Raw genomic sequence first — 11,171 nt, forward strand, 5'->3', positions numbered from 1 at the left:
CTATCAATAATGTAAATGTAAAATTTTGAGGAATTATCTTATAGGTAATCTTTTCTTTAGCAGGGATGCAGAGCTCAGAGAAATACAGTGTTTCCCTAATGTCATTTTGATTCAACTGCCACAAGAGTGGGCTATTGCCTTGTTTTGAAGTTGCTGGTAGGCTGCACCAGTTTAAAAAGTTGTATGATCGAATTCTCTGTGTACATTAATTAATTAATTAATTAATTAATTAATTAGGACTTGATTAAGAGAGGTATTACTTACAGCGCTGGTAGTTTGGTTTGAAGATGGTTTATCATCTGATTATAATAACAGGGAGGGGATTATTTCGCCTATTTGTCCTTAAAAAAAACATGTTTTATTTTAGATAATACAGAGAACTAAGTTTATACCATGCTATTAAATAGGAGATTATAAAGGCTTGTGTGTATGCTAGAAAGGCACAACGAATGGGGGCGACTGTGACATGTAAATAAAAATAAATGCAGGTCAGGGGTCGCATTACAGCCGCGCTCTGAAATCACCTGTGAGTCGGCGCGCACGTCATTCTGCATACCCAATGTGGGTGTACACAAGTTACTACGGACCTGTTGCACTCCAACTCTTATCACAAACATTTAACTCTCCTCTGCGGTGCAGCCTTTATTGAAGTTGAAATAGCATACGATATTTAATCTAGGAACATTTATCCAGGTAAGCGTAATGCATTGTTTGATTAATTTGTCACGGGTGCAATTTATTATACACGTTTGTAATTGATTTATGTTTTTCTATAATCAATTGCAATATATAAATGTGTAGTCTATATAAAACCTTGTGTGGTCATGTTCTGAGTAAGTAAATGGAAATTACCTGTCCATGTTAGTGTTGACGTTCATGTCTGCATATCATATCAGTGATTCACTCAGGGAGTTGGTTGAATTGTATATTTTGGAGGTATTTGGCTGTGTTGCATTTCATAAGCGTTTAATTAAGTGTAGTGTCAAAGTGAGGTCTCTCTATAGGCAAGACTTGGATTACTATCATTTAAATTTGCATACCAAAGAGTTCAAGAAACTTTGGCTGCATTCACACAGGCAGCCCAATTCTGGTCTTTTTTACGCTAGTTGGTCTTTTGACCTATAGCATCAGCTCTGAAAAAGATCTGATGTGATTGGTCAAAAGACCAATTAGTAGAAACATATCAATTGGGAAGCTTGTGTGTGGGTACTACTCTGTAGTGACTGTGTGATTTCATTGGAATGTGATGGTTCAGTATTTTTTTTTTTGAAATGTCTTTAGAACATGGTATTTGTGGAAGTTTAACAATAAAGCAAATCCATGGTAACAGAAGGATGCTGACGCTCACATTTTACAAAATCACATTTACTTGAACAGTGCAGATGCAAAGTTTGGTAACAGAATGATGACAGAAAAAGCAGGAATTGTCATTCTGTTACCAAATGTTACACTGTTCAAGTAAATGGGTTTTTATTACATTTTAAGTGGAAATTGTTAACAGTAACAGTCCTTGTGTATAGAGTTGTATGGTTTGTTTAACTTCGCAATTCTTGTTTTTTGTTTGACATTTTAAAGTGAAATCTGAGTGGGCATCATTCTGTTACTGTGGAATTGCCTAATAGCTACAGTATTCTCATGTCTGTTTGTTTGACTAGGCAGGGACCGGACCCTTTTCAATACCCCCTGGTTAATTAAAAAAATGCACGTTCTGTCAGTGATGTGGTTCACAAAGGTATAAGTCCCAAAATAGACTGTATAGACAAGTCATTTTCCTAAGATTCTGAGAGCAGACAATTTGAGACTACTGTGATTAGGTTTGAATTATGCCCACTTGTAAAAAAAAAAACAGTCCACTCTTCTCCATTGGGCTCGCTACCTGTTCTGCTTAATAGGACAATATGTCTTTGAATAATGGCTTGCATCTATGGAATCAACAACACTCACTATTTACTTTTGTTGATTTCCCTCAAAATGGAAAGATTGTCGGCCGCCACCCCTGCCCGGATTCAAATCAAATGTTATTGGTCACATACACATGGTTAGCAGATGTTATTGTGAGTGTAGTGAAATACTCTTGAGTGTCCCGCCAGAGTTCCACAAAAGGAAAACTGGCTGCATTCCAGGGAGAAGACCAGAGCACTCCAATGGCATCTCTCTCTATCCCAGTGTCTCTTCTGGATCACAGGTCATACCATTCCACTGTTCCCAAAGTACCCTGGCCCGTTACATAATGGACAGAGACATCAGCTTGTGTGGTGTGCTGCTGCTCTCTCCATCTGTCGGAGATCGAGGGAATGTATACTGAATTTAAGGTTTGACACTAAAGAGCAGGGCCTTATTGAGTTGGAACGATTACTGAGTAAATCATGTGCAGAGGTGACAACTCCTTATTCTACAACACAGATAATCATCTTGGTTTGATCATTTCTTTCTGAATGACCTTTAGCATTGAGTAGAAATAAGTTGAGTTGTTTCTAGACCCTGCGTGATTCTGTTGATGATCGTTGGCGACAGTGTAGCCTGCTCTGCTCTTACCCACAATGCTCGTCACATGGGCCCGGGTGTCGGAGTTAGATGAGCAGCACCTGCCAGCTAATGTCAGCCTCCTGATTTAGCCACTCACACTTTATTAGAAACATACAGCAACATGTGTCCACTTCTCTTGAAAGCCATGTGGACACTGTTTGTGTTCAAGTAATGTTTATTTTACGTGTGTACGGCAAGACAAAGGAAATTGCACACAGATGAACTATTACTATGCAAAAAGGGGCAACTGAAAATGGACTTTCCACCTTTTTAAGAAGGCTGTGCATGGGTGGGTACTGGTGTAACAATGTTGTTGTAGGAAGGAATGTTGCTTCTATGGTCACCACTTGTCCAGTTAACTTGAGTAATGCAAATTAAGTTACCAAAGTGTTTTCCCTTTCAGGTGTCCAGATTCAGAGCTGCAGAGCTGCAGTAAAAGCCTAGAGGAGCCCTTCAGTGTGAGTGAAGAGGGTATCCACAGCTCAGAGGGTCAGAGGTCACATAAAGCCTGCAGAACCAAAAAAACAACCCCCAAACTGTTCACTCCCAGCAAGCCCAGCTTCCAGAACTCAGACTTTGGAGGCAGTAGCATGAGCAGCAGTGTGGATGACCTGCCCACCTTCTCCCCCAGCCTTTTTGCCCCCAGTGCCTTCAACTATGCTCGGCCACGCCAGTTCATCCAGTCTCAGCCAGCCTTTCAGGCCCCCAGCTACAATGTCGCCAAAGCTATGCCTCAGCCCAACGGGAACAGCAGCAAGGCCTCTCCTTCCTCTTCCAATCTGAGCTTCCCCATTTCCACACCTGCATCCTCACGGCTGACGGTGTTCCCTCGTGATCCTCCTCCTCCTCCCTCCTCTGCTGCCCAGTCCATGTCCCCCTCTTGCGCCCCCATGCGCTCCACTATCACCCTCACCCCCAGGGCCTACGCCGGTGTCCCAGCCCCACCTGAGCCCAAGCCCCAGTCCTCTCCAGCTGCCTGCCTCTGCTCTGTCCTGCCCTCTCAGTCCACCCCACATTACAATCCTGCTCCCATGTCTATTCCTCAGCCTCTATCCCCAGCTCTCTCCCCAAACTCCCCCAACCCCCCCAGCCCTCTTCCCAAGCCCAGGTTTGATGCCTCCCTGCACATGGGACAGGGACTGTCTCTCCCTACACAGAGCCTGCCTATGAGTCAGTCTCCCCACTCTCCACCCCCCCCACCAGTTTCCACGCCACAGCCCCCCTTTCTTCCTCCCCCATGTGTGTCTCTGCCTCCTAGCTACAGAGGGACCCCAAACATGTGAGTTTCTATATTTTTGAACAGTAAATAAAATGTAATATTACTAGTATGTAATAGCATTACGTTTTTAGTGTTAATGGTTGTCTTCTGGCTATCCCGTTCTCGTTCCCTCCCCAGCCTTCCCAAGCACACCCTGAAGAAGGCTCCTGTTCCTAGGTCAGGGTCCCGCAACACGGATGAGGATATCCAGGGCTCCAAGGACGACCTGATCCAGGATCTGGAGAAGAAGCTGCGTACCAAAGAGGCCCGTAGGCAAAACAGCCAGGTATCCATTTTAACAAACTGACCTGGCGTCAGTGGGGAGGGAAATGTTTGTTTTTGTGGGGATATACAGTATCGGTAAAAAGTTTGGACACTTTTCTTAATTTTTTACTATTTTCTACATTGTAGAATAAAACTATGAAATAACACATGGAATCATGTAGTAATCAAAATATATTTTATATTTGAGATTCTTCAAAGTAGCCACCCTTTGCCATGATGACAGCTTTGCACACTTGGCATTCTCTCAACCAGCTTCATGAGGTTGTCACCTGGAATGCATTTCAATTAACAGGCGTGCCTTGTTAAAAGTTCATTTGTGGAATTTCTTTCCTTAATGTGTTTGAGCCGATCAGTTGTGTTGTGACAAGGTAGGGGTGGTATACAGAAGATAGCCCTGTTTGGTAAAAGACCAAGTCCATATTATGGCCAGAACAGCTCAAATAAGCAAAGAGAAACTTCAGTCCATCATTAATTTAAGACATGAAGAACATTTCAAGAACTTTGAAGTTTCTTCAAGTGCAATCGCTAACACCATCAAGCGCTATGATGAAACTGGCTCTCATGAGGACGGCCACAGGAAAGAAAGACCCAGAGTTACCTCTGCTGCAGAGGATAAGTTCACTAGAGTTACCAGCCTCAGAAATTGCATCCCAAATAAATGCTTCAGAGTTCAAGAAACAGACACATCTCAACATCAACTGTTCAGAGGAGACTGTGTGAATTGGGCCGTCATGATCGAATTGCTGCAAACAAACCACTACTAAAGGACACCAATAAGAAGACTTGCTTTGGCCAAGAAACATGAGCAATTGACATTAGACCGGTGGAATTATTTCCTGTGGTCTGATGAGTCCAAATGTGAGATTTTTGGTTCAAACTGGCGTGTCTTTGTGACGCAGAGTAGGTGAACGAGTAGGTGAACGTATGATCTTCGCATGTGTGGTTCCCACAGGGGTTTCTTTACTGGTGACACTGTTAGTGATTTATTTAGAATTCAAGGCACACTTGACCAGCATGGCTACCACAGCACTCTGCAGTGATACGCCATCCCATCTGGTTTGGGCTTAGTGGGACTAATTTGTTTTTCAACAGGACAATGAACCAAAACACCTCCAGGCTGTGTAAGGGCTATTTGACCAAGAAGGGGAGTGATGGAGTGCTGTATCAGATGACCTGGTCTCCACAACCCAATTGAGATGGTTTGGGATGAGTTGGACCTCAGTGAAGGAAAAGCAGCCAACAAGTGCTCAGCATATGTGGGAACTCCTTCAAGATGGTTGGAAAAGCATTCATCATGAAGCTGGTTGAGAGAATACCAAGAGTGTGCAAAGGGTGGCTTCTTTTGAAGAATATAAAATAGATTTGGATCTTTTTAACTTTTTTTGTTGGTTACGACATGATTCCATATGTGTTATTTCATAGTTTTGATGTCTTCACTATTATTCTACAATGTAGAAAATAGTAAAAACAAAAACAAACTTACGACTGGTATGTATGTGGATAGGGAAATGTATAATATGTGAATCAAGACAGATGCTACAATCTAAATGTTAGTTTATTCCCAAACCACATTAAATAAGTGTTTGTTTACTCCACTACCATATGAATGCTGTACATGAAAATGTGTGGTTCCTATTTGATTTGAACCCATATCAGTGTACATCAGACCATTTAATACCACAATGTGGCCCTGGCAACTATGCAAGAGGAAAATATGGATTTAGTCATTTATCATTCCCTTGTAGCCTTACTGTGTTAATGTCAAGAACACACAATATCCTTGATGCCAGGTTCATTCTTCAATAGAAACCAACTTCCAATGAATGGAGGCTTCATTGGAGTCCCAGGGGCTTAGTGGACCAGTATAATATGATCAACACAAGGTAGCTGTTGTGTTGATATAGACCCAATAACATTGGAGGCTGCACTATGGACAGATTTACTGGCACCACTGGTCCCAATTCACTCCCTACCACTTCCAACTTATCCATAACCCTTCCATGTTTGCAGATCTGAAGCATCTTAATAGGTAGAAAGATTTCAGTGGTGGAGTTTCCGCCATATTGCTTCCAATTAACAAATTGGGACCTACTGGCATTTTGCAGTATACTGACTGAACAGTGGGTGGTTTACTGTCTGTCTCTTGACAGAAGCGGTCCTATGAGGAGCGCATGGCTCGGAGGTTGCTGGGTCCAGATAACGCTGTCTCTGTCTTTGAGAATTCCTCTGACTCACAACCCGACCAGGTATAATCTACGCATATTACTTCTACATCATCCAGTACAGCCCATTTGGTTTGTAGGAAAGTTATTTAGGGAGGTACCTGCACTTAGACATTTACATTTGATATTTGAGTCATTTAGCAGATGCTCTTATCCAGAGAGACTTAGTGCATTCATCTTGATAGTTAGATGGGACAACCACATCACAGGCATAGAAAGTACACTTTTCTTCAATACAGTAGTTCCCTTAGCTCAAGTTATTGTATTTAAATGATACATATTTTTCCATGCTACTGTATGTTTCCAAATGTTCTGATAATAGTTTGTCAGGCTGGGAGCCGTCGTTACTAATAGAATGTGGGTTTTAGGTTAGACAGAATGTTCCCTGTACCGTGTGTGACTAGTCCTCTGTCACTGTCCATCACCCCTGAATCCTCCTCACACAATGGGACTGGCCTCTCTCTCTGTTGTCCTCTTCAGTCACAGGAGATAAGTCTACAGCCAATCCACAGCGCTCTTTAAAGAATGCAGCTAGAAATAGCAGGGTTGAAGATTGTGTGCCAAAGTAGCATTTTCCCAGGGATTTGTAGTGTAGGATGCTGGGAAGAGACCACCACACATAGTACAACACATGTGCCCACACCACAGGTATAGCCCCTAGCCCTCTACATCCAACCATCCCCATTGTCCTAGGCATAGTGTCATGTACTTAGGAAGATTAGCAAGTCTGGTTATTTAAAAAGGTTGTTTCAAAGTAATGCATTTCAGGAGAAGGTGCAGCCTTGAACCTAGACAACCTTTGTGGGTCAACTCTAGTGTTGGCTAGTGTAGAGGCAGAGATGAACCGCAGCCTATAAGCAGTATAGGATTGGTTTTACACACAGACGGGTCCATTGCATACTTTTAATTCCCAAATCTCTCTGTCTTCTCTTGCAGCCAGAATCACCAGAGGGACGTAACACCGGAGGGATATGGTACCTTTCACCAACGGACGGCAAAAGCATGTGCCTAAATTGATAGTACATTATATACTGGTATACAGTGTTGCTGGTATGGAATGTTTACTGCATTACATAATGAAGCAGTAGGTGATGAGAGGGGCGCAGTGCTCCACCTGAGGGTGAAGATATGTGTGAATGAGGCTTGAGGTCTGGGATTGGGAGGCAGGTTGTCTGATCCGGTTTTGGTTTCCTGGCACTGTCGTGTGTTTGTGCCGTTTCCACCGTCTACCACGGGCTCCGGTTCCCCCCCCCCGGGCCATGCCGTAACGAGGACAATTATAGACCATGTACTGAGCGCGCTGACATCTCTGTGTGGCTTCCTCACTGGTATTTCCTGGGATTGCCTTGTCTTCCAATGATGATATACTGTATGTAAAGGGCACATGCTGTGCTGCTTGAAGTGAGTTGGTTTGTTGTTAATTTGCTTGTCAATGTTATGGGGTTTTCTGTACTGTTGTTCAGCATGAATGGTGATGCAGGACAATTCATTAGTTCAATTAGCTCTCTGAACCTGAAAAGATGAGAAGTGAGCTCTGTTTGCATGAGAACTCCCTTATTCAGCCATCAGAGCAGTTATGAATGAAAGCACCTTTGTTCCTATCCTCTCTCCTTTCGCTTTTGCTTTCTCGCTCTTTCATTCTTTCTCGCTCTTTCATTCTTTCTCGCTCTTTCATTCTCTCGCTTTTTCTTATAATTTTTTAAGGGGCAAACACCACTCTGGTACTGATGTCAACGAGGGCTCAGCCATCCAGGAGAAGTGCTATGCCCCGCGCTTCATCCAGGTCCCCCAGGACCTCACGGTAGAGGAGGGCAGGTTCTGTAGGATCCACTTCAAGGTACAGAACTGGATACGCTCTAATCAGTTTAGTAATGCATGTTGATAACTGGACTCATTCAACATTTATAGCTGGGATCCATTTCCTATGTAGGAACTTATTGCTGAGGTATCTTCTGTAAAGACCTTGTTGAACTATGACACTGACTCATGCAACACTTTTATTCAAGTGTAATGAAAGCCTCTGGTGACCAAACATGAAACCCAATAGCCCCTGTGACTAGAATAACCAGGTTGTAAAAGCTGCGCTCTACTCTTATCACCCCCCCCACTCTGGGCCCTTGCACTACGCCCCCTCATGACCCCCTAGTAGTCCACACTACAGTCCACACTCTCCCAGGGTCTTATTCATTAGTACACACCGTAGCAATTTATTTTCTTATTGGGCAGTTCAGGTTGTCCCTCCCTGTTTCAGTCAGTTTTTTTCCCCTAATGAATACACCTCTGGCTGTGCCTTCAGGTGGGGGGTCTGCCCACCCCAGACGTGGCCTGGTACCTGGATGGTAAAGCAATCCGTCCAGACGACAACCACAAGATGCTGGTGTGTGAGAAGGGCGTGCACTCCTTCATCATTGAGATCGTGACGGTGCATCACGCCGGAGTCTACGAGTGTATTGCCAGGAACCGCGCCGGGGAGAACCGCTTCTCCATGAAACTGGAGGTTATTGGTAAGGGCTGTTTTGACTACTGTCAAATAATTTCCCATCGCTTAGCATTGATGACACTGCTCCACCTTCACCCCAACCCCTCATCTCCAGCCCAGGAGGTGCTTCGCCCCCCTACCTTCGTCCAGAAGATGCTGAACTCTCGTGCCTTGGAGGGGGACACAGTGAGGTTAGAGTCTAAGGTGGCTGCCTCCCCTCCACCAAAGCTCTTCTGGAAGAAAGACAAAGACATGCTACGCATTGACCCCACCAGAATGAGGTGGGTGGAACTTCAATTCCATCACTTTCAAGGTGTTTGTATACCTTTTTTAGAAGAAGAAATACTCACAGTAGAGATGGTAATTTCTGTCCCTTAGCTGAGTAGAATATATCTGAAGTGTACATGTGCTAATTAGCTGATATAGCTTTGCTAGGTAACGTGAACCTCTTAGCTGAAAGTGAGTGTTTCTATTGATACCATTAGAGGTTAATCCAGGCCTGATGTTTGTCTCCCAGCCTGTACCAGGACGGCACAGGAAGTCAGTGCCTGCTCATTGAGAGGCTAGTCAAATCTGATGCAGGCTGGTACACCCTGTCTGCCATCAATGAGGCCGGCATGTCCACCTGCAATGCCAGACTGGATGTAGGAAGTAAGTGGACCTTGTGCATTTGTGCGTGGTTTGAAGTTAAGCATAGACTAGTGTTCAGTTCAGAGGTAAATTGGCTGTTCCCTGTCCATGGTAGCTGTTTAGAATTCAACTCATAAACACCACCAAGGCTTTGGCCATCAACCTCCTGTGGCCCTATACAGCTGTCCTCATGCAGACATCTGCACTAGTGGGACAAGCAGGGATTACAGCTGAGACAGACAACGTTGTAACCTTGCACTCAGAATGTCTGCTATGGCAGGGCAGTGAAATGGCAATGGCATACTGCACTAGTGTACCATGAATTACCAGTGTTGTACAATAACTTATGTACTGTAGTAGCAGGGGGAAATGTTCTGTTATTCAATATTCGTAGCACTTTCTCCTGTTAGAATGAAGCAGAGGGGCCTCTTTCTAGCTTGCGTTTCTCCAGTGTAAATAGAGGGTAATTCCCTGGAATGTATCCCTTGTCCCGCAAATGGTTGCCATGGCAGTGCAGGTTGTAAAGGCTGATTAGAAACCCATAGCAGATATATTATTACTAGGGAAATGCGGGCCTGGCTGGCTATTGTATTTCCCCTCGATCACATAACATGCCATCTGTTACGCGGACCAAGAGCAGTCATGATGAGGTTAACCTTCATTCAGCCTAGCTCGCTGAAATCGTCAAGTCTGTAATAGATCAGGTGAGTGTGTATTTTGCTCTGTCCACTCGGGCTTACTAAATGGAAACTGACGACTTTGCTCATATAATTGTCTCAGTACTGTAATATCAGGCTTCAACTGTGCAGTAACATTTGGCCGTGCACTCTGCTGACCAGAAGAAAAGCTTGTCTTTCAACCCCCAAGGGTTGAACCTGTAACTGGAGCTGGGGCTTAATACATCTCTTATATAAGCTGTTATACCAGAGTGGTTTCTCTGGTTATTTTAGGAAACTCTCTTAGGATAGCAACACATTCCTCCTGTGGATTAGGAGATCCAACCATTTCTCAGATTGTTTAAAATAATAGGTTGGTAACATTTATGACAATGACTGGCTTTATTTAAATGTTCTATTACCTGGCTCAAACACATTTCCTCTTATTGCATTAGAGGTTCAAGGGTTCTATTCTGAATATATCCTGACCTTTTTATTCCATTCTGTCTCTGCAGCTCGCACCAACAAGCCTGCCCCCCCTACAGGCAAGCATTTTAAAGTCCCCCTACTCCGCCGTCTCCCCAGCCTGATTCCGGACCCCCCCCAGCACACGGCCCCCCTGTACGAGAGTGAGGAGCTTTAGACGACACTAAACCAGCAGTATAACCTGTTGTACCGCTCTGCTCCACTTTATACTGGTCTATCATTCAGTCTCTGTCCACTGAGGCGGTCATGTTGTCTGTGCCTGGGGGAGGAAATTAATCAAAGTTTTGAGGAAGCAGATACTCACATTTTACCCACAGTGCCTCAGTATCAATCAGGACCTCACCAGTCCCAGCATTTGTCAAATGCACTTTAGTTTGAGCCCTTCTGTTTGTTTGTTTTTCAAGTGTGGGCTGGTCAGATGGTTTCCTCAACATCATCCTCTGGTATGGTGAAACTTACCTGGCCCGAGCACAGACCTTTGTCAAATGCTGTCTCTGTGGTTTGCTGTTGTAGTTGGTAGAGAATGAATCATGTATTGTCTCCAGACATGTAACTCTTTTGAAGTTCCTTTACAAAAAGCAGCATTTTTATGACTGCTGCTTCAAGTGAGACTGTCTCTTTCTGGTTTT

The 11,171-nt window shown here is 44.0% G+C and overlaps 1 protein-coding gene across 1 annotated transcript; it reads left to right on the forward strand.

Annotated features, from left to right (window-relative positions):
• The first annotated feature begins 532 nt into the window (after nt 1-532).
• LOC129827617 (myotilin-like) lies at nt 533-11,087 on the forward strand. The gene is made up of 10 exons (XM_055888621.1): nt 533-693; nt 2,930-3,805; nt 3,923-4,070; nt 6,220-6,315; nt 7,228-7,265; nt 7,996-8,128; nt 8,588-8,795; nt 8,886-9,051; nt 9,288-9,421; nt 10,572-11,087. The coding sequence occupies exons 2-10, from the start codon at nt 3,117-3,119 to the stop codon at nt 10,697-10,699; spliced, it is 1,740 nt and encodes a 579-aa protein (XP_055744596.1). The 5' UTR covers nt 533-693; nt 2,930-3,116; the 3' UTR covers nt 10,700-11,087.
• Nucleotides 11,088-11,171: the final 84 nt, after the last annotated feature.

Source organism: Salvelinus fontinalis, chromosome 29 (genome assembly GCF_029448725.1).
Source record: "Salvelinus fontinalis isolate EN_2023a chromosome 29, ASM2944872v1, whole genome shotgun sequence".
NCBI classification, from domain to species: domain Eukaryota; kingdom Metazoa; phylum Chordata; class Actinopteri; order Salmoniformes; family Salmonidae; genus Salvelinus; species Salvelinus fontinalis.